The sequence below is a fragment of the Rhamphochromis sp. 'chilingali' genome, assembly GCF_963969265.1.
Source record: "Rhamphochromis sp. 'chilingali' genome assembly, chromosome: 15".
Taxonomy (NCBI): domain Eukaryota; kingdom Metazoa; phylum Chordata; class Actinopteri; order Cichliformes; family Cichlidae; genus Rhamphochromis; species Rhamphochromis sp. 'chilingali'.
Genome location: NC_137942.1, coordinates 34,669,502 through 34,693,651, shown reverse-complemented (window position 1 = coordinate 34,693,651; position 24,150 = coordinate 34,669,502). Strand labels below are relative to the sequence as shown.

Genomic DNA, 24,150 nt, shown 5'->3' with positions numbered 1-24,150 from the left:
TATTTCTGCATATTCACACACCACGATCACGCAAACACATGCGCTCAACGGCAGCACATTTACACCAGCCTCACAGCGCACACAGACTTATAGGACACACACGCAAGCCACGCTTGTTCATATTAGTGAATATTCACACACATAGTCAGACTTATGGAGCCTTTCACCACACATTTTTCTTTCTCTTTCTATTTACAAACAAGGGATGTTTCCACATTCTCTCCACCTGTCTAAACGAAACACCCAGCGTACACACACAATTATGGGAACACTAAGGTTTGTCACATGGAATGTAAATGGAGCTGGCAACAGAGGAAAGAGGTTAAAGATATTTTACCAGCTTAAAAAACTACAGGCAGATGTTGTTTTATTAGAAGAAACTCACAGACCTGTCACAGGTTTAAACGAACTTAAAACACCTGAGTTTCCTAACGTGTTTGCAGCCTGTTATAATTCTAGACAACGGGGAGTAGCAATTTTAATACATAAAAATGTTAATTTTACAGTACTCGATACAGTTATAGATCCAGAGGGCAGAATCCTTATTATTAAATTATCAATATTTAACAAAAAGCTATGTATTGTAAGTATATATGGTCCAAATGTTGATGAACCCTCATTCTTTCACGGTTTTTTCAGTGCACTCTCTGAACACTTAGATGGCACACTTGTTCTTGGAGGCGACCTCAACCTTGGACTAAATGAAGACATGGATAGGCTCACTACAGCAGTAACTCAGCACAATTGGCAATCCACAAATATAATCAAACAGTATATGAGCGACTTTGGTCTTTGCGATGCATGGCGCTCCCTTCACCCCACCAGTAAGGAATATTCTTTCTTCTCACATGTCCATCACTCTTACTCTCGTCTGGATTATTTTTTGGTCAGCAGCTCACTACTGTGTGACATCTCAGACACTGAGATTCACCCTATAGCTGTCAGCGATCATGCTCCTGTATCTTTAACACTAATACATAAGAAGAACGCTACACCAAGTAAAAACTGAAGATTCAATACATTGCTGCTCAAAGATGAAGACTTTATCAAATATTTTAAAAAAGAGTGGACTTCATATTTAGACTATAATGACACTCCCGAAACATCAGCTTCTGTTCTATGGGAGGCAGGGAAAGCTGTGATGACAGGTAAAATAATTTCTTTCTCATCACACAAAAAGAAAGAAGAAAACAAAAATATTCAGGAACTAGAAAAAAACATCAAATCCTTAGAAGAAACCTACGAGTGCGACCAAGAATAAAGAAATAATGAACAAAATACGCAAAACAAAACTAGAATTAAATTAAATTATTAATAAAAAACACAATTCCTAGTACAAAGACTTCGCTTGCAGAATTTTGAACACAGTAACAAATCAGGTCGATTGCTAGATAACCAGTTAAAAATAAATAAAGAAAAAAACTATATTGGGTGTTCAAGATTTATCAGGAAACACAATATATGACCCTGGAAGAATAAACAACATTTTTAGGGATTTCTATGAAACTCTATATTCACCACAAATAAACCCATCTAAAAATGAAATTGATCAGTTTTTTGACAACGTAATTCTTCCAAAATTACTAGACAGTCAAGCAATGGCACTGGATTCACCACTGACATCGGGTGAACTCCAGGAAGCCCTGATAAGTATGCCCAATAATAAGGCTCCAGGTCCAGACGGCTTTCCTGCAGAATTCTACAAAGAATTCTGGACAATTTTGGCACCAGTATTCCACGGAATGTTGCAGGAAATCAAGGAAAATGGCAGACTACCACCAAATATGAATTCTGCCAACATTAGTCTCCTGATAAAACCAGGCAAAGACCCTTTATTTCCCTCAAGCTATCGTCCAATATCCCTTATAAATGTAGACCTCAAAATAATCTGCAAAGCTCTCTCAAAGAGACTGGAGAAAATAACCCCCCTCTTAATTCATCCTGACCAAACTGGTTTCATAAAAGGTCGGCACTCCTCAACAAACGCATGTAGATTACTTAATTTAATAGACTACTCATACAGTAAAAACATTGAAACCACAATATTATCTCTAGACGCAGAAAAAGCATTTGACAGAGTTAACTGGAAATTTTTATTTGCAACTTTAAACAAATTTGGTTTTGGAACCTCTTTCATTAACTGGTTAAAAATATTATATAATTCCCCAACAGCTTGTGTCAGAACAAATGACCAGACATCCTCCAGCTTCTGTCTCCTGAGGGCCACCAGGCAGGGATGCCCACTCTCCCCTTCACTGTTTGCAATTTTTATTGAACCACTAGCAGCAGCAATTAGACGGAATTCAGTAATTAAGGGCATAAAATGCAAGAACGTGGAACATAAAATCAGCCTTTATGCGGATGATGTGTTGCTTTTTCCCCAAAACTCACAAACCAACCTTTCTGAGGTAATTACTCTAATAAACTGGTTTTCAGGTGTTTCAGATTATTCACTTAACTGGTCAAAATCTACAGTTCTTCCAATTAACTGCTCCTTCCATAATTCTTCTTCTGCCCCACTACAATCTGGAAATATTAAATATTTAGGTATTAATGTTTCTCCTAAGCTTTCAGACTTAACTAAATTAAACCACATCACACTTCTAAAGAAAGTAGAAGGCGATCTGACTAGATGGAAATCTTTACCCATATCACTCATGGGAAGGGTCGCCACTATAAAAATGATGAACTTGCCAAAAATAAATTACTTATTTTTAATGATCCCTAACAAACCATCACAAGATTGGTTCAGATCTCTGGATTCGTATATTTCTAAATTCCTTTGGAAAGATAAACCCCCGCGTATCATCTTAAAAACACTTCAAAGAACCAAGGATAAAGGAGGATTAGACTACCTTATTTTCAACAATATTTCTTAGCCAACAGGCTTCAGTTCATCTCAGGATGGTTAAAACGTACCTTCTTAGATGAGCCCTGGCTAGATGTTGAACAGGCACTATGCAATGATCTAGAGATCTCAGACCTACCATTTATCAGCTCAAACATCAAAAGACATGAATGGTTCAAAAGCATCAACATCAGTTCTTCTCTGACAGCATGGTGGGAGTTTCTAAAAGTAACGGAGTCTTCATTAATCCCATGCAAACGTACACCTATCTGGAATAACCAGATAGGCGCCATCACCTAGCGGGGGTGGGGGGTCATTGTTTGGTCCCGCCTTCGCCATTGTGGTTGATGTGGAGGTAGGGACGGGCTTAGGGCGTCTGGAGAATCCCTAGGGACGTTATCCCTGGAGGGCTTAACCCAGGGGTTGTGGTCATAACCTGGTTAGTGGCTCTGGTTGCTCTTAGAGGGTGTTCTCCTTGTGGCTGCGTGCAGCAGGGCTGGGGAGGGTCTGTGCTGGTGGACGTAGGTTACTGGCCTGGTAGCCTGGCTGCCCCTGAGTAAATCCGGGGCAGGCGTGGGGGCTTGGGGTTCGGGGGTGCTTCGCCTCCGTGCTGGGGCTCTGGCTGGGCCTTGGGGGCTTAGGTCCCTGTTGGTGTGTCGCCGAGGTTGTGGGCGGGTGGGTGCATGGGGGCTCAGCCTTGGCGCAGGGGGCCTCTGGCGCATCTGCCTAACTGGGGGGCTCTTTAACTGACAGGGAGTTTGTTCCATCCTTGCAGGAGTCCACTCTGCAGGTGGGGGAGAGTATAGGAGAGGTGGGGAATAAACTTAACCTGGGTGTCTACTGTCTTGTGCAGTCTGGGAGATGATTAAATGTTAGGGTGGGTACAGTTTCCTCTGTGGTGGGGTCAGGTGGGCTGCCCCGGGTCCTGTGGGGTTGGGTGATCCTGCTGCCGTAGGCCCAGATCTTGATGGGCGTGGGCTCCCTTGCCTTGGTGGGTGCCGAAGGACGGGGGTGCCTATTGGGGTCAGCGGGGGAGCTGGCCCCAGGGAGGGGCATCTTGCTCCTCCTTTCTTTTCCTCCCCATCCCAGGCTGCCTCCCTCTTCCCGCTCCAACGCACCCACCCACTCTAGTAGGGCCTTGGGGTGCGGGTGTGTCACCAGGGTGCAGGGGAGGCATCCCCCCCCCCCCCCCCCCGTCCCCTTCTGGCAACCTGTGCCTCAATTTTATTCCACAACTCAGACATCCACATTACTCACAGTCTCATAACACATACATATAGGGCCTTGAGGGTGGGCACGTTAACGGCGTCCAGTGGACGGTCTGTGTATTCAACCCCACCTCTGGCGCCGGTGCCCACCTCTCAATTTTAAATCCATGTAGACATTGAGGGTTCTCGGGAGGGGCCGTGCTAACACCTGCTGCTCTCTGGCAGCAGCACCATGCTCTCCCGTGTTTTAAATCCACCTTGAGCGAGAGGGGGGAGGTATGGGGTCTTCACACACCCCTGTTCTCTGCTGGCCATCTGGGCTGGGGGGGGGGGGGGGGGGGGCTGGGAGAAGGTGTTGGCCGTCCGATTGGGATCTGGGATGCAGGGCCTCCCTGCTGCTGTGGAGCCTGGGGCGGTCTGCTTGCCTTCACCCCGGGGGAAAGGGTAACATCTCCTGGGTCTAGGTGCCGTTTCCCCCTCCAGGGGTGAGGGTACCTGGACCTGGGGTATAGAGTTTGTTTGGGGAGTGTGATTGTGTGTACAGTGTCCATGTATGTCTATCCCTACGTTGAGTGAATGCTGAGTATTTGTATATGTGTGCATGAGGGTGGTAATGCATGTTTGTGTCTGTGTGTGCCGGTTTGTCTGTGTCTATATGTCAGGTCGGGTCTTAGACTCCACCTCTCTGGGAACTCCCAGGCCCTCCAAGGCCTATCTCCCCTCACCAAACTCCCTGCCGGTAACTGATGCCCTCAGGGGTCGGTACGTTGGTGGTTCTTGGTGTCCGGGGCTGGGCGCTCAGTTATGTACCAGCTCACTCCCGGTGACTACTTGGTGGGGCCTGGTGCCTGTTGGTCGGTCAGGCCTCTTCCTGGGGCAAAGGGGGCCCTCGGGCCTCCGGGCCTGCGGCTCGGTTCACTCTGGCACAGCTGGCTGCCGGCAGAGCCGGCGGGCACGCCACTGCAGCCCCCTCTGGCTTCTGCTCCGTGGCTACTGGGTGACCCCTCATCTGGGGCTCTCCTCAGCTCTTCCCAGGAGGGTGGCACAGATGCCCCTCCGGTGGTCCCCCTTGGGCTCTCGCACTCTGGGGCCTCTGGATGTCTGGAGGCTGGATTGCCTCCATGCCTGCTTCATGCCCTGGGGGACGGGGCTATGGCTCTCTACATCCTCTAGCACAGTGGTTCCCAAACTTATTTTTGCTGGGCCCCCCTTTGTTTTACAAGAAAAATGTTCGCGCCCCCCCCCCCCGCGTGCAAGCACACGCACGCGCACATCCTCCAACCACACACAACCATATTTTGCTCCATTGCGGTTTATTTCACACCTCAAACATTTAGTAAACAATTAAGCAAATACAAGTAATCTGCAATAAATTACAGGTAGATTAACGTGATGGTGTTGTGTTTAGTATGTTGCTCTGTTTTTTTTTGCTTGTTTTCTCTTCTTCTCTTTTTAAGTGCCCTTTTTCACTAAAAAAAAGAATAAAATAAAAACGTGGATAAAAACTTCATCCTTAATAAAAAAGAAAAAAAAAAGAAAGAAACAGTTGGAAGTCACTCACACAGAGAGACACACATTCTCACACACTCACTCAAATACACACACACACACACACACACACACACACACACACACACACACACACACACACACAGTGCCTTGTCTTAGAACCATTTGGGGGTTTTAGGTGGGAGGTGCTTGTGTTGTATTGTAACTGTCATGCCAATAAAAGGCAGCAAGAGGAGGCCGTTGTTGGGGTCAGTCTACGGTAGGATTCAGAGAGCTTTCTGAGACACCGGCCGGGGCCTCCCTTGCTAGCAAGTAAAAGATGTTCGTCTTGTTTTTGTCGTTAACGAGAATACGTTTCTAAACTAGCGGGGCTTGTGGAAACACAGACCCAACACCTGCAGCATCAGAATCTGTGAGTAGAACGGGGGGGCTCCACGCTCTGTGTTTACATTTTTGAAGGGAACTTGTTTACCTGCTCTCATTTACTGTTTTAGCTGTTTGGTGATTGTTGAAACAGTTTTGTGAGCTTTAACCTGAGATTCTGGCATTTCTGGTAAAATACATAAATATTTAAAAATCGATTCAGGATTTAATGAATGCATTATTCAAAATGAAATCAGGGAAATTGATTTTTTAAACCCACCCCTAGTGACACCCGGGGCGATCGTGGCTCAAGAGTTGGGAGTTCGCCTTGTAATCGGAAGGTTGCCGGTTCGAGCCCCAGCTTGGACAGTCTCTGTCATTGTGTCCTTGGGCAAGACACTTCACCCGTTGCCTACTGGTGGTGGTCAGAGGGCCCGGTGGCGCCAGTGTCCGGCAGCCTTGCCTCTGTCAGTGCGCCCCAGGGTGGCTGTGGCTACAATGTAGCTGCCATCACCAGTGTGTGAATGTGTGTGTGAATGGGTGGATGACCGGATGTGTAAAGTGCTTTGGGGTCCTTAGGGACTAGTAAAGCGCTATATAAATACAGGCCATTTTACCATTTACCACCCCTGTCCACAAAGTGGATTTTTTGTTTGTTGACAGTATAAAAAAGGGATTCTTGATGGACCAGATACATCGGCCTGTGGCTGCATCACTAATCCAGCCACAAACCACAGGCACTTGCTCTGCATTGCCAGCACTACAGAAACGAAACTTTGTGGCTTAAGGAAGGATTTAATAATCAACTCTCAAACCTGCTGGGAGTTTGATTCCCTTTAAACAGTTGTACAGGTGCAAGTTCATGGTCTTTCTGTAGGCATCATGAAATGCATCCAAATACTCCACTGCTCGACTAGACAGCAAGGCCTGAGAACTGATCATTTAATAGCCTGGCTCCCTCACATCACTCACAGAACCTTTGGGCCCTCTACAAAAGCAGGACCTACAGTAAACCAAGACAGTACTCCTTTTTGAACAGCATTCAGGGGGCATTACTGCTGTTAAGGGCAAAAAAAATGATTTTGACTACCACACACAAGCTCATTTTTATAGTCTGCAGAGAAACAGTGGCATTAACACACAGGACTGTAGACAGACTTCTGCTTACTTTGCTTCCTCATCTCTGGCTACAAGAAGTCGCATGTGATTGGTTGCAGAGGCTGCTCTCAAGATATCCACAGCTCTGTGAAACACATGCAAACACATTTACACAGATTGTCTTCCAGCATCACTACTGTTAACATGAGAGCAGTGACTTTAGCAGATTACCTTTCACTTGTGACACCTACTAGGCTGTCCCCATTCACTTCCAAGATCTGGTCCCCTGGCATCAGGTTTCCTGTGAAAGGTTAAACACAGATTACATGCAAGTGCAGAGGGGAGCTGTCAGCTGGACAGCAGTGGTTCATTTTGGATGTTTCTTTCTTTCGGGTTGACCCCAAAACGTGTTATATCTTTAAAGAAAGTGTTGTCAAGAGAATGAGCTGCCAGGTTAGTTATATATAATGCAATATAATATTATATAATAAGCTCAAGTTATTCATGCTCAGTTATTTCTAAATCAATAACAATTATCCATTACTGTATCACGTTTGTGTAATCGAAGAAAACCTCCGTTTTGCTAGAGTTATCTGATTTTTACTCTTCTGCAAACGTCTTAGAGTAAGTTTAAAAAGAACATAGAAAACAAAATACAACATTGTTCACTTCAAATGAAATATTACCCAGAAAGTGAGCTGCTTGGCTGAGGTTTTCACTCTCAGAGTGAGTCCTTGTTCCATTATACGAGCTTCTTTCAAAGTTTTGTTTCGGTCATGGATTGGCCTCCCCAAAGCCCACACATTACTGAAGCAGTGTGAGATTATCTTGACAGAGAACAGACCAAAAGGCAGAAACATCCAAAGAAGAGCTTTGAATGTCCTTCAAGAAGCCTGGGGAACGATTCTTGAAGACTACTGAAAGAAATGACAGAAAGCTGCCTCAGAGAGTTTAGGCTGGGCTGAAGAAGAAATATTCCCAAATAGTCCCTTTCAAATTCGCTGGAACTAAATGAACTCTCTTTTTGCCTTATATCCTATAGGACCCATGAATGTGTCTTACAGAAAAAGGGATTTATGATATGAAGTCCATCCAGCCATGGGGGGTGGCTGTAGCTCAGGAGGTAGAGCAAGTCATCTACATCTACTTAGTGGTTTGATCCGTGGCTCCACCCTAGTCTGCAGGCCAAATATCCTTGTACAGTAAATGAGAACAAGAAGACTGTAGAGAGTTCCACTGGGATTAAAGACCATCCGTTTGATGCTGAGGACTTTGATTCTGCACATTGTGTGCCGTAGTCTGAACCTGCTCATGGTAACATTTATCTGGCCACTTCAAAGACTGTGTTCACTGAGTTAGATGTCTGACAGACATGCTGAATGGTTATGATGGATTTTTTTCCCTCTAGTGACACCAAACATGCTGCGTACCTCAGCTTTAAACCAACATGAGACTCAGTTATGAGTTAAACAGCAACATCTTGCACATTTTAGTGTGAACTCACTTGGAATTGACATGAAAATCTTAGTGAGGAGTCGGGGATGTGAACTGTGAGCTCAGCTCTTCTGACTGCAGTTTAAATGTCAGACTGGTGGGTCAGGAAGAGACCAGCACTGCGACAATACAGCAAAACCCTTTGATCTGTATACCAGCAACTGAAGAAGAATGTGGCCTAACTAAAGTCAAGCATATGTGGTGTTCTGGACAAGCTGTAAGAAACAAACAACAATTTTTACAGACACTTCTCTCTTTGCCCTATATCCATCATTCATGGTGCGATACACAAAAAGTAGGCCAAGACAATCTTGTGGTGTATATTATTCATGTTTTAATACTCACAGGAGATATGCTCCAAAAATACTTGTTCTCACTGCAAAGGTCTTCAGTCAGGCCACTGTCAACGTTCATTTCTATTCTTTGGCTTTTGGAGTCATTCACATGATCTTCATGAGTGGGAAAATTTAGCACAAGGGCTCGCTAAATTTCTACATTATGTAGTAAAGGCACAAACAAAGGATTTGTGCATTTAAAATAACACCAGCACTGCTGCAGACTGCATGCTTGGTCTCAACAGACATGTTCAAGGTGTTGCTGTGAAATATCGGAGGAGACAATGGAAATGTCCACAAATAACTGCTGTACTGTTATGTGGCTTTTCTATAGGCCAAGCCAACTTGGTCCTCTTCACCTCTTTTGAACTTTCTGGGAAATATTCAGGAATTACCCATTCAGTAATACTGCTTCACATAGAGCCTATAAATGTTCAGTCATTCTCCAACAGAGATGTTGGAGAATGACTGAACATTTATAGTCCCACAAGTATTTTCTCTTTTTCTTATCGCCCCAATTCAGAGGCGGAAGTCGAAACTTTTACTGCCTTTGTTCTAGAAATATTATCTTCTGTGTTGGGGGTCAAAGTAACTAGTCTAAATTCAGACTGTGCTGTTCTAGCACAGTCTGACCAAAGGTTTCTGGATTTCAAGTCTTACCATCAGTTGAAGCAAGGCCACCTGGTAAAATCCGTTTGACGTAGACTCCAAACTCCTCTCCTGTTAGCTCCTTCACTCCACCTATCACTTTAATTCCTGTAGAGAGAGAGATAGAAAAAGAGTACTTTAATGGGTTTTCCAGTGTTTCTTTAATGATTTTTTGCCCTCCAGCCACTTTGTGCCTTGTAAAAAATGATGACAGTGGAGTCACTGCCTGGAAACAATGCATCATAGGGAACACTCTGATTTCCAGGTTAATGACAGTCCTGCAAAAACCTGCTCAAGCACAACAGACAGAGGTTCATGTCTCCTGGCACACTGTTGTCAGATTTCTTCCATCTATGACCTAGTTACATTTCTTACAGCTCAAAGGGGTTCATTTGACTGACGGGCTTCCCTCTGCATTATTGTCTTTACCCTTGAGGTGACTGCTCTTATGATTTGGCATTATATAAATAAAACTTAATTGAATTTCTGAAACAAAACGAGCTGGTTGGACTGTGTGCATTTAGACTGTGTTTTCCTGTCTCTGAAACCTGTGCCACTGCAACCACTAAGCATAGAAAAAAGTCTTTATGACCAGATCAAGCTTTATGTAAAGCACTCTTACTTTAATGCACTTTCCCCCGTACACTAAATCACCACTCCACCACTATGTCACTGTTCCACACCATTTCCACAGTAAGAAGCAATTCAATTCCAAACAGAAGAAATGCCCCTGTGGGCCTGTGAGCTTGAGGGTCCTGCTCAGTATTTTACTGTTCCTAGGACAGCATCCTTCTGGACAGAGATCTCCAATGTTGTTCCTGGGATCTGCTGGAGCCACTTGCCTCGCTTGGGAGTCACTGCTCCAGTTACCACTGGAACCACTGTTAGCTTCACCTTCCACATTTTTCGAGTTCTTCTCTCAGCCGGTGGTACTTCTCCAGCTTCTTGTGTTCCTTCTTCCTGACATTGCTGGTATAGCTACTAGAGATGGACTGATCCGATATTACGTATCGGTATCAGTCCATCTCTAATAGCTACATCTATTACTGCGGCCATCTCTGGTTGTCCACCACTACTATGTCTGGTTCGTTTGCCATCACCAGTTTGTCCATGTGTATCTGGAAGTCCCACAGGATCTTAGCTCAGTCATTCTTGACCGCCCTAGGGTGCGTCTCCCATTTTGACCTTAGGACTTCCAGGCTATACTCGGCACTGAGGTATTCACTAAGCACGCGGTCAGTTATAGTCATCTTCCTGATGTACTCGTGGATGTTCGTTGTCTCATCCTGGACTGTGGTTCTGACATTCAGTAGTCCCGGGCCTCCTTCCTTCCACTTAGCGTCTCAGGATGCTGGACTTGGGGTGAAGCCCTCCATGCCCGGTAAGGAGCTTCCCTGTCTTATTGTCAGTGGCTTCTATCTCCTCGTTTGGTCACCTTATTATCCCAGCAGGGTACCTGATCGCCAACAGGTTGTAGGTGTTGACAGCCTAGATCTTGTTCTGACCATTCAGCTGACTCCTCAGGACTTGCCTGACCCTCTGCAGGTACTTGGTGGTTGCAGCTTTCCTAGTCTTTCCCATTTGCCTGTGGGATCCCCAGGTACTTGTAGCTGTCCTCAGTGTCTACATGTTGCCTTCTGGTAGCATGGTCCCCTCTGACTACCTTCCTTCTCTTGTTACCATCAGACTACACTTCTCCAGTCTAAATGATGGATGGTGACTTGTGCTATTGGGTTGAAGTTGGCCTCTAGTGTTGTACACCACATCCCCATTGAGTTTCTGATGAAGGCTTTTAGGGTCCCGTTGATCTTATATAGTTCTAGGATCCATGTGTAGAGCATCGAGTCATAGGCCTTCTGGTAATCAGTCTCAGGTGACTGCTATGTCTACCAGAAGCCAGTGTTTCTCCTCTGGTATTCTTGCTCATGTGTCAAGCCATGTGCCTGTTTATCTTAGCTGCTATGATGCCTGACAGGAGCTTCTATGTGGTACCGAGGCAGGTTATTGGCTGGTATTTGGATAGGACCAGTCCCTTCTGGGGATCCTTGGGGATCAGGACCTTCCGGCCTTCTGTTAGCCATTCTGGGTGCGTTTCATCCTTTAGCAGCCTCATTGAGTTCAGTCAGCTTCTTCAGCCAGTAGGCGTGAATCATACTGATCAGATCAGCTGATTAGTCTCAGTGATGGTTGCAGTAGGGATTGTCTATAGTGCTGCATTCAAGTGCTGCTTCTAGTAGACCTTCAGAGGGTAACTTGTGTAATCTTTCTAACTGGCTACAGAGGACCCAGGTTTCCAGCTTCGGCATGATGCAAAGGAGCAAAACTCCAATGTGGATAGAAAACGAATAATAATAATTGTAATAATCTTATCACTACCAATTAAATGTAAATAATTTAAGCAACAGTAACTATAACTGAATCAGTGGACAAAATGATTCCACGTTCATGTGTTTTATGCACACTTTACACACACAGCTTCTACAGCTCCAACAGCCCATCTGATTCCTGCACGTGGATCTTTCATCACTGCACTCCACAGAGAATATAGTAGAGTTAACGCTGAAATCAGGCCTTCTTTAGCTTAAGGCTTCCACTGGCCTGCTGGAGCCAACACAGAGTGTTACAACTAATTGGGTCTGGAGTGAAGGGCTCAAGTTAATTATCGCCTGGTGGAACAGTGGGGTTTTAAAGTTCCTTGTCTCAGTCCTCCCATCCTTTTATACTCTTCTCTGAGGAAAACAGTTTCTTGTTCTTTTAAGCCTCAAAGCAGTCTCCTGCCCTCATCTATCATCAGATAAGAAAAACATGCAGCTGGAGCAAATATGAAAGACTTGCATCCCTTGTTCTTATTCAGCTTTGCATTTACTTTCCGAATCATTACTTCCCATTCACAATGAGTCAAGGGCATATTTCTTACACAAGAACTGAATGTTCCAGATCTAAATAAAATGTGGGGTTATTCAGTGTGATTACAAGAGGTTCTTAAAATGGTTTCTTATTCCCCAGATAACACAAGAACATGAAATATAAAATGTCTGTTGAGTAGGGAGAGTGAGTTTTGAAAACCGTCTTCTTTAAAGCACAAGCTGCAGATACTGCCAACATGTCAACAAAATGAACTGTGACGGACACGATTTTCACTGCAAACACCGTCCCCTGCCCACAGGCTGATGCTGTGCTGCTTTCAGCTGCACTAACAGAGAGATTCAAAAGTGCTGTCCTCCATATGCGATTGTATGCTACAGTGTGTACAGCAGCCCTTCTCCCTGCTGAAAGCTACATGTGTGCACTAAGGAAGCCTTAAGACTTTAATATATGTATCAGAACACTGTATTCACCTGCATGTGCTCAGGTTGGATGGGAATTAGTTGCTTTGCTTCTCACCTGCGTGCACATATTGATACACAGGTTGGCTTTTACGCATCTTCATTCTTCAGACTTTTTGGCTTTCCAGTAAGTCAAAAAACCTTTGACACTGACACATATGTATAAATACAGCACAACCAATTACTTAAAATCACTGTTATGCCAAAAGCATAACTGGATAGAAAATAAAACCCTCACAGTGGCCAGTTCATGACCGATGGTTATGGACTGGACTCCTCAAAGCCCGGACCTCAACATTATTGAAGCAGTGAGGGTCATCTTAAGAGAACATCCAAAGAAGAGCTTTGACTATCCATCAAGAAGCCTGGAGAACCATTCCTGAGGAACACTTAAAGAAATGACAGAGTCAGAGTCATGCTCAGTCTGTCAGCTGCCTGAGAGAGTTCAGGCAGCGAAGAACAATAAAGGTGTTCACACCAAATATTCACTTTCAAATTCTCAGTAAATCACTGGACCCATTTCTCATTTTCCTAGCCAAATATATATTGCATAACATACATGTACGCACTTTACAAAAGCATATAAAATGCACACAAATTGTGTGCATTTCTTTTATTTGTCAAAATAAATGAGAAAACAGAGCTGCCCTATGTACTCTGACTCTCTGAATTCTGTTATTTAATATTTATTACTGCTTTAAATGTTACATTTCAAGAATAATTACAAACTGTATGTTCAGAACTTAAACATATTCAGTTTTATTTATATACTGCCAAATCACAAGTTGCCTCAGCAGTGCACACGTTCTTTATGCCATCAGCTTCTGCAAACGTTACTAAACATCAAATCATGTAAGACATCATCTTGGACATGTCAGCAATAATAGAGTAATACAGTTCTGTTCTGAGGAGATTTACACAACCTCATGAATATATATGTGTGGACGTATAAATATGGACATAAATATATCTATATAAAGCAGTTTTGCTTCACTGTGATGTTTGGCAGCTTGACAGTAGTTGCATTCATGGACATGAGTTGTTTTTTCTTGCTTAGGCACAAGTTGCAGCAGCACAGTGATAGTGCATAGTAGACAGTGGAAGTGGAGGATAAAAACAACAGCAGCTCCTGTATTCTTAACCCCACTCAGTTAAGTAGGTTATGGCTTTGACCTACTTCCCCTGCTTGGCAAGCACAGTGATCTGTAGCATGATACCTACTCTGCAAATCCCTTTAAAACGCAGACTAATATTATTTAATCTACTCATTGTCATGCTCCATCGCCAGTGGTTAGTGGAGGATGGTTGAATAAGGCTATGTAGATGATTCAGACTTGGTGTAAAGAACTGAATTCTGTTGGGTCCAAAATGTTGTTTTTTTATTAAATCCATGGCTTCATCTCAGCTTGTATGTGTTTGGTCAACTATTGGGTATAAAGTGTCAGACCACTACGTCCTGTGAGGGGAACAGTTTCTCTCAGAACTCAGGTTATGTTGACACACCTGCAGAAAGCACGAGCTTTATTCACGAGGACAAGTTTTTGTCCGAGTGTGTGGCCGAGCCTGAAGTGGATGTCGTGCTTGGAGAAGCTTCTCCTCTGATAAACCTGCTACACAAGGGATGACAATGTTTTTCCGTTTGTCGTTCAGTTTCTACGCAGCTGACCTTCTTTCCTATGCATCTTTGCTGATTTGACGAAGGTCCTGTTGGGATAACCACATGTTTTAAGAACTTTCTATCCATGCGTGTTCCTTTTCTTTCTCTTCTCTCTGGTGTTGCAGGGTCCTGATTACTCCAAATTTGTGTTCCACAGGATGTTTGGAGTCAAAGAGTAGGTACTAGTCTGTGTGTGTGGGCTTCAGTGTTGAGGTTTCCATCTTCCTCAATGCATACAGCACAGTCCAGAAATGGCAAACTATTATTCTTCTACTTCTTGGGTTTTGATTTTGACCCAGATGTCATCCACATATCTGTGCCGGTCTTTAGGGGCTGTTCCTTTGAAAGAACCAAAAGCTTTACTTTCCACTTCCTCCTTATAAAGGCTGGCTGCAATGGCTGACACTGGGGAGCCCATGGCACATCCATATTTTGATGTACAAACCCTGGTTGTATGTGGTGGTGAGGCGGGGTGAAGCTGATTCTGTTTTCTATGGCGCGGTCTTACTGTAGGTGTTGGTAAGTTTTTGTTTGCCATATGTGGAACTTCCAAAATCGTTCTTCTCCTTTAATGTCTTATGGAAACTGTGCTTTGTCCACAAACTAATGGATCACTAAAGTCAACGTCATTTCATGGACATTTTTTTACTAAATATGTTACAGTACAGTACTGGCTACTTTTTAAGTAATCACTATTTGAATGCGGATCCTAAGTCAGACGTGAGCTGTGTAAGCAGTCAGACAAGTGCGAGTGAAAAAAATGAAAGAACTTAAGTTGAGCATCTTATTGAAGTTAAAGAGCCAGAGCAACATCTACAAGCAGCAACACATGTGACCTCTGCAAACACAAAGGAGAGTAGTCGAGTGTTGAGGTGTGTGGGGACAGAAGTATGAAAAGACTTACCTAGGCCATTCTCACAGTCTGTAAACTCCATGGAATGAACAGCCCGGTCAACTCCGTATGGACCCATTAGTGTCCTGTTAGAGGTCAGTGGATAAAAAGGAAGCAGGAAGCAGGGAAAGGAAAGAGAGTGAGGGAGAAAAAGATGACGAAATAGGAAAAAACCCCCAAATCTAACTATTTTTTTCACAGGCTGCACTGCTACACAGTCAGAATCCATCCATCACATAGGAGAACTATAGTATTGGGAACTTAACCTCAGATAGCTTCTCCTGTCTAGGCCTGAGACTTTGTCACCACACACAAGGCAAGGAGTGTGTCTTCAGTGTGTGCTGCAGATACTTCATTGTGAAAATTAGTCTTCTATTCATGGTACTGTCAAAAATCTTTCTCAAATTATGAACACAAAAGAATTCTTTCCTCACACTGCTGTTTGAAGACAAGACCAAATACAGCTGTGACAGTAGCAGAGGAAGCAGAAATGAGACGGCAGCATTGGGTAACTCCAAAGCATCTTGGTAAGATCTCACACAGTGAGCAATTCTCTGAGAGATAGGGCTGGCACACATGTTGTTCGTCTTATGCAATAATGCTGCACAAGAGGACTGCACACTGCAGCTTTCCCCTTTTCCCTCTTTACTAATCCTCATCTAACACTTGCAAAGCATCCCTTTGCTTCCCTCATTAGACACTACTAAAGACAATGCAGAATACTGCAAATGAACAAACCATAAATGTCACTTTTTTGGTATCTGGAATGATGTCTTTTTAACACTTTATTTTAGTTTGCAGTTCCCTTCCTGTCTACACCCAAATGACAAAAAGGACTATCAATATTTTAGCTGCAGAGGGTTCGCCACTGCTGTCAGTAACAACAATGAGGCTGAACTTCGAAAGAAACACTGGCTGATAACACAAAGATGCAACGTTCAGGATGGAGCTGGACCTTTCAAAATCATCTGTTAAGGATGGATATACAGTCTCACACTAGAACAGCGGGATTCACTGTTGATTTTTGTGTTTTTGTGGTTTGGATTCATTTTACTGCTTTGGGCTGTCTTTGATTAATGGTCATGACAATTTGCATATTAATGATGAAGAAACTGAGCTCACAGCCCGTTGTTCAGTGGTGCTAGTTTCAGTTTTTAGGCAAATGTACTGTTTATAAGGTTGGGGAAACCTGCACTTGGATGAGTGACGAAACGTTTCTCCTACTGGAAATGCTAATTTGTATTTGTATTCCTTGGACCAGAGAGCGGGTTTCCACTTTGCTACAGTCCATTTTAAATGAGCTTTGGTCCAGAGAATCACTGATCATGTTCACATATGGCTTCTTCTTTGCAGGGTGGAGCTTTAACCTGCATGTGTGGACAGCACAGGAAGTGTTCCTGAGCCCATGCATCGATTTCCACCACACAATCGTGTCTGTTGTTAATGCAGTGCTGCTTGAAGGACCAAAGATCACACAAACAAATGAAAAAAAGAAAATGAAAAAAATTGTGAAACTGCACCACAGTTTGTTGGCAGTTTTTTCATCAGCCTCTCCACGACACTCTTTTCATACCCAGTTGTGTTACTTACTAGTTAACCTGATTAGCTGCTAAATGTTACTCCAGCTGTTTCTTTTGAGCACCACTTACTTTTCCAGGTTTTTGTTGCCCTGACCCAATTGTTTTGAAAGATGTTGATGCCATTTTCATGAAATACAGTCCTGAACAAAACTGTAAGACCACTTGAAAAATGGCAAAAAATCCTATTTTGCATGTTTGGATCTTAACGAGGTACCAAGTCGAGCTTCAACATGCAACAAGAAGGAATGGGAGTGACACAAAACATTTTTTTGAGCATGCAAACAATGCTTAAACTGAAACAGGCTGTTTTACAGCTGATCAAAGTTTAGGACCACACCTCCAAAAAACCTGTAAACCCACCAAAACAGAAATCAATGTTGCAAACATGAACTCAGTAATGAGTCGCTCCACAGTGATTGTTGATCACTTCAAAAATTCGTTGTGGCATGCTTGATGCAAGTGTTTCCATGAGGTGAGAGGGAACATTTCTCCAAGTGGTGAAGACGGCCGCATGAAGGCATCTACTGCCTGGATCTGTTGTCCGTTTTTGTAAACTTCCCATCCCCAAAGGTTCTCAGTTGGATTTGGATCAGGGGAACACACAGGATGGTCCAACAGGGTGATGTTATTGTCCTAGAAGAAGTCTTTTGTCCTGCAGCATTGTGTACTGTAGCATTGTCCTGTTGATAAACCCAGTGGTTACCACACAGACGAGGGCCCTCAGTCATGAGGGACGCTCTCTGCAACATCTGGACACAGCCAGCAGCTGTTTGACGCCCCTGCACCTCCTGAAGCTCCACTGAAGGAAAAAGCACCCCAGGCCATTATGGTCCCCCCTCCACTGTGGAGCGTAGAGAACACCTCGGGTGGGATCTGCTTGTCATGCCGGTAACGTTGGAAACCAACAGGACCATCAAGGTTAAATGTGTTCTCATCAGCGAATAAAACTTTCTTCCACCTTTCAATGTCCCATGTTTGGCGCTCAAAGTCCAAACAGTCAGTTCTGTGGCATCCAAGGACACGAGGCCTTTGAAGACCTTTCTTGTTTTGGAAGCCCTTCAGTCTGAGATGCCGTCTGATGGTTATGGGGCTGCAGTCGGCACCAGTAATGGCCTTAAATTGGGTCGAGGATCTTCCAGTGTCTTGACAGCCAGTTGGATCCTTCGGCTCTGTGCTGGTGAAGTTGTTTTGGGTCTTCCACTTGACTATTTTGTTCCATAACCCTCAGGATCATTTAAGAAATTCCAAATGACTGTCTTACTGCGTCCCCACCTCAGCAGCGATGGCGCGCTGTAAGAGACCCTGCTCATGCAGTTCAACAACCCGACCACGTTCAAAAGGGAACGTTTTTTGCCTTTGCCATCAGAACGTCATGACAGTGAGACTACCTGACAGAAAATGATGAATCCACATTTTAACACAGATTTGGCCTTAAGGCATGTGGACCTAAACTTTTGATCAGCTGTGAAACAGCCTGTTTCAGTTTAAGTGTTGTTTTCAATAAATTGCATGATCCAAAAATGTTTTGTGTCACTCCCATTCCTCCTTGTTGCACGTTGAAGCTCTACTTGGAACCTTGTTAAGATCCAAACATGCAAAATAGGATTTTTTGCCGTTTTTCAAGTGGTCTTAAAGTTTTGCTCAGGACTGCAGTAAAATGTTTCAGCTGAAACATTTGATGCTTTCTCTATGTTCTATTCTGAATAAAATGTTTTTACACCACATCCCAACTTTTTTGGAATTGTAGTTGTACAAAGGTCACATTGGCCAGGAGTTGGAAAGCAGCCATGATGGTTCACGTAACATCTCCACATATATTTTAGAATGCAGCTGGTAAAATCCACAAAGAGCATTAAACCTCAGAACCAGCACGGGTCAGCTGATTAGTCATTTCCTGCCACTGAACAGCTACAAAGGTTCCCCCCTTTCCCCAGTCCCAGTTTAACCCTCAGGTCTACAGGTGTACGGCAAGCTGAGTAATTGTCCTAAAAAAATTGAGTGCACTGAGTTATATTACATTCAGACCAATACAGTGGCAAAAGCTAAACCCATAGGCATAACTACAGACAACATAAAAGATGGATGAGGCCAATGTGAAATCACGACTGCTTGTTTCCAACCTGGATATGGCAGTGAGGGGTGGATCCAGCCATGAAACCACCCGCTCATTGGTTAATGCCTTGTGTGTTTCCAGAGGTGACAGCAGATTACCCATGTAACACTACAGGACATACAGTTTTTATGCAACTATAGCCGTTAACCCTTGCTGGCCTTTTGAAAAGAAAGGTATGATGGCGCCTGTGTTTGGCTCTGCCGCTGCCGGGTGCAGTTTGTCGCGCTCTGCTACTTTTGTGTTATTTTTTTCTGCTCTGCTGTTCTCACTTAGTTTTAACGATGTATTGGCTGCCTTGGTGTATGATCGTCTGGCTTTGCTATCCATCCAATCCTCTATGGTGCCTCACAATGTCTCTTCGTCCTCCGCCGGTATTTTCCACCCGCCTCCATCAGCTGGAGCCTCGCTAGGCACTTTCGGCGGTTCCTCTAGACCACGGAGAAGGAGAGGGAGAAGAGGAGGTATTTGGGTAAAGCTCAGGCTTTACTGGCGGCGGGGTTTGGCTGGTAAGAAACGCCGAGCAGACCTTGTCTCCTGTGCTCGGAAAAGCTCCATGGAGGGGGACTTGTCTTCCACTTCCCTGTCTGAGGAGGGTTTATCCAGACTCTTCTGCCGTCTGGCCCTTTATTCCCTCGGTGAGTGGATTCTACGAGCGTGATGGCTCAAACGTAGATACTCAAAAGTAGTGATGGGATTTCCGGCTCTTTTTAGAGATCCGGCTCTTTCGGTTCGGCTCACTAAAAAGAGCCGGCTCTTTCGGCTCCAAACCGGCTCTTCAGGTTGTTTTGTTGCTTTAATTAATTTATTATTAACAATAATATAAAATTATGCACAAAAGGAATTACTAACGTAAAAACAAGTGGTTTTATTTATATATGTTTATATATAAATATATGCGGTGGCCCCTAGAGACAAAACACGTACAAACTCCAAAACACATTTCTAGCATGAACTGAACTTCCAAAGCAGAGCTACTAGATCACTTAAATTACACAATTGAAAGCATGTGTGTATTGTTTGTGTATTTATACACAGGCACTCATATATATATTCAAATAATTAAAAAAAAAAGTTCATTTACCTGTTATTACCACACACCAAATCCGGTCGTTGGTACTTGCTGGCTTGTGTAGCCACAAGATAACAAAGGCTCAACACTGCGCCCAGCATCCTGGAGCACTTCTGTTGTCTTTTGTACGTGTTTTGAGTTTTTATGTGCTTCGGAGTTTGTACGTGTTTTGGAGTTTGTACGTGTTTTTACGTGTTTTTGGAGTTTTTACGTGTTTTGGAGTTTGTACGTGTTTTTACGTGTTTTGGAGTTTGTACATGCTTCAGAGTTCGTACGTGATTTGAAGTTTGTATGTGCTTTGTCTCTAGGGGCCACCGTAAATATACTTTTATTTATTCACTCCACATAAAATGTAATAAATAAATCATATAATACAAAAATCAACTATTCACATTTCAAGTTTTAACTATTTAAATTTTCAGCTTTTTCCTTTCACAAATTTAAAGTGAAAAGAACACAAAACACTGCAAACCACAACACAATTAAATATAAATTATAATATGAAAACTAAAAGAACATGCATATTCTCTGTCATATGGACCTGCATGAATAAACTTTCTCAATCCTTTATCATCTGCAACCGAAAATAGTTGTGGATGATTACTATACCTTTCTAATGTTGTTGTCCCTGCCTCTCTTTCTCTCTCTCTGGCTCTGTTCCTGTGCTACTGAGTGTAACTACCGCCCCTCCCCCCTCTGCCCAGCGTAAAGCACAAGGCTCGCGTGCAGAGTGAAGCGGAAAAAAAGTGCGAGAGAGAGGCTGAGAGAAAGAAAAAAAAAAAAAAAACCCACGTGACGGCTCGCGATAAGGAGACGGCTCGCGTCGTTCACGTCAAAGAGCCGGCTCTAAGAGCCATTTCGTTCGCGAACGACCCATCACTACTCAAAAGTATCTATGTCCTGTAACTCGAGCCCCTGCAAATACTGAGGCTTCTACCTCGCTGAATATGGCGCTTTTTAATGCTCAATCTCTGTCTAATAAATGCCAAAAATGAGCTCACTCCACAGAAACAGCCCTTCTTAGGGTCTCAAATGACATTTTGATGAGTAATGATGCAGGAAAATACTCTGTCCTACTTATGTTGGACCTCACATCGGCTTTTGACAGTGTTGACTACCACATCCTCCTTGAAAGGCTTCAACACTGGGTTGGTGTATCTGGAACTGCCTTAGAGTGGTTCTCCTCATATCTACATCACCGATCCTTTTCTGTGATGGTCTCTGGTTTTAGGTCATCCTAAATTCACATGTGACACCATTGCTATCTCAGCTTCACTGGCTTCCTGTGGAATTTAGAGTCCATTTTAAGTTCCTGGTCTTGACATTCGGAGCCTTGCATGGACTGGCACCAGTCTACATCTCTGATCTGCTACAGCCATATGTCCCTAGCAGGTCCCTGAGGTAATCAGATCAGGGCTTACTTGCTATAAAAAAGACTAAGATGAGAACTAAGGGTGACAGAGCTTTTGCCACTGTGGCCCCGAGACTGTGGAACTCTCTCCCCCAAACATTAAGAACTGTGGACTCAGTCGTTGTTTTTAAAAAACAACTCAAAACTCACCTTTTTAACTGTTTTTGATTAATTTTTGCCTGTTTTATATTGTTTTTTTTCCCTTTTATTATTTGTTATCTTATGTGCAGCACTTTGTGACACTGTCTAGAAAGGTGCTGTATAAATAACATTTTATTTATTTGTTTGTAAGGTTCATACAGTCTATGGGCATGACCGGAGTCACGAATACACTCGCTGAAGCTTGGTGCCATTCAAAAAACTCAGTGGTTGTGTTGTTAGACACACATGGATGAAGTATAACTTGTGGCATGAGAAACATATTGTAAACATAACTGAAGCAGCTCCACACTGCCGACTGCATCATTCACCCTAACGGATAAAATGTCGATGAGACAAGCTTCCAAACGTCTGTCAGTAACTGTTCCAACTTTGGTAAAACACGGATCATCAAATCAGCAACATTTACAAAATCAATGAGCCACACAGTAAAAGCACAGACTGAACATTAAATGTCCACAATGGAACCCGCTAATGAGAGCCGATAAAGTGCCTCATAGAGGCTCTTTTCAAAGGAAACTTGGGACGCACTTGGTCTCTGATGTGGAGCTCATCCGTTTGTAGCGCATGCAAGAAAGATCACTGCATCATTTCACGCGGAAAACTAGAACATATCGATAAGCCTGAGAGAAGAGCACGAAGCACAGCTCCGTGTGAGACACGAAGCAGATCCACGCGCCTGTGTTACAGACGGACAGTCAGCGTCACGGTTACCAGAAAAAGACCGAGAAGACACGCGGTGTGTTTGGTTTCCACGGGACAGAGTTATGGTTAGTAAACGCATCTCCGTGTTTCCAGAGTTCAGCTGTCAGCATCGTGTCACCGCTGCTGTCACACAGACTAACCTCTACCTGCACACGCAGCCGCTCGCCTTTACCTGCTGATGATCACCGCTCCTTTGTACATGACTGAAAACGTTGGCATGTTGACATGGAGCCCGGTTCTCCTGTGAGACAGGCGGAGGCTCGGTCGCAGCGTTCAGCCTTCAGCCAGCAGCCACATGATGGTGCACAGGCACTAATTCCAGCGAAGCAGCCTGTGCGCTCCAAACATCTCCACCTTCAGCCACACGGTTAATCTCTTACATAACTAAAGTCGGCGGAAAATGAAAAAAAAAAAACCCCTCTGAGGCTGGAAATGATTCGGTGGTTTGTTTCGCACACATTTCTCACCCTACCTGTCATTTTCTCTTGCTGTGGCTGTGCAGCGGCTTTATTTGTTGCTGGGAACAGCTCCATTCAACGGAATCTGCCTTTCCCCCTCTCTCTGGATGTTTGTGCTACTTTGATGGTAACGTGTTTAATTGTGTTTGGCCTCGTTACGCGTGAACATGAGTCTTTCCATAGATTCTACCCACACTTCCATTTGTATCAACCACAGCTTCTTTTAAGACGATATTGGCCACTGCGCTAACAAGTTCTTGTTGAGCCAGAGAGGAGGGGCTTACGAGCCTTTAAACACATTAATGCACAAGTGCCCTGCTCTCCATTTAGAAACTGCAATTTAATCCCCAGATGACATCCATTACTCTGCCTTCATCTTAAAGATACAACACTGGTGACTGTAACTGAGCTGTTTCTTGTGTGTTTCCACCCAGCAACATGACTGTGCCCCTCCCACCGGACACAGGTAAAACCTGCTGAACCTGCCTGTGTTTGAATTCACTGTTACACTACATTCATAAATGGGGGAGCGCTCCAGTGTACACTCTGTAGCTTCTTTTTGATTCAGTTTGGTGTGTAACTTTTCTAGATTTGAGGTGTAATTTTCTATCAGTAAAATATCCTCACTGGCAGGTACAGCACAAGTGGAGGTTTGAATAGAAAGAATACACTAAGTATATTTTTTAAGGTTCTTGCTTCTAGAATTTCCTGACATTGTTATTACATGTAGATCCTTACAGTGTCATTTGCAAATTGCCCAAAGGCACGTAATAATTAGAAAATACATAAACATTTTTCTCATATGGTAATTCTAGTTGCTGAAAGTTACCCCCCTACACGAATAAAGAAATGCATGGTGACTGGTCAGTAATTACACCATTATTTGTGTGCTGTATTAAAAAGTGCTGCCCCCAAATAAACTTTCTGAGTGACACGGGCGTGAGGCTGCAGGAGGTCTTTGACACAAACAATAAATAACAGGAAAATTCATAGGAACGTTTCCTGGAGTACCGGGTGCTGAGATATTCAGCTTCAGCCTGAGACACTGAAACAGCTGAAAACCTGAAAACCTACCTGGCAAATCCTAGAGGCACTTTGAGTCTTTGAAGCATGTCTGTGCTGTGGTGCAAAAGCCTGGACGTTAGCTTGTGGTTGTTAACATATGCTCTGCATATTTCCAATCACGATGCTCCGCAGCTGCCAGCAGATATGGAGAGTACCAATTGATGAAGTGATGATAAGCTTATGCACACAAATCCATACAGCACAAGCACGTG

General features: G+C 43.8%; 1 protein-coding gene across 1 annotated transcript in view; it reads right to left on the bottom strand.

Moving 5' to 3' along the window:
• Positions 1-23,373, bottom strand: part of LOC308410899 (syntaxin-binding protein 4) — a 56,754-nt gene extending 33,381 nt beyond the window's left edge. Inside the window, exons 1-6 of the mRNA XM_080904568.1 lie at positions 22,888-23,373; positions 22,588-22,799; positions 15,391-15,464; positions 9,516-9,611; positions 7,258-7,327; positions 7,097-7,171 (exon numbers count right to left, since the gene is read on the bottom strand). Of these exons, the coding sequence (XP_080760694.1) occupies positions 7,097-7,171; positions 7,258-7,327; positions 9,516-9,611; positions 15,391-15,464; positions 22,588-22,634 (362 nt within the window). The 5' untranslated portion in view covers positions 22,635-22,799; positions 22,888-23,373. The remainder of the gene's footprint in view (positions 1-7,096; positions 7,172-7,257; positions 7,328-9,515; positions 9,612-15,390; positions 15,465-22,587; positions 22,800-22,887) is intronic.
• Between the last annotated feature and the right edge of the window lie 777 nt (positions 23,374-24,150).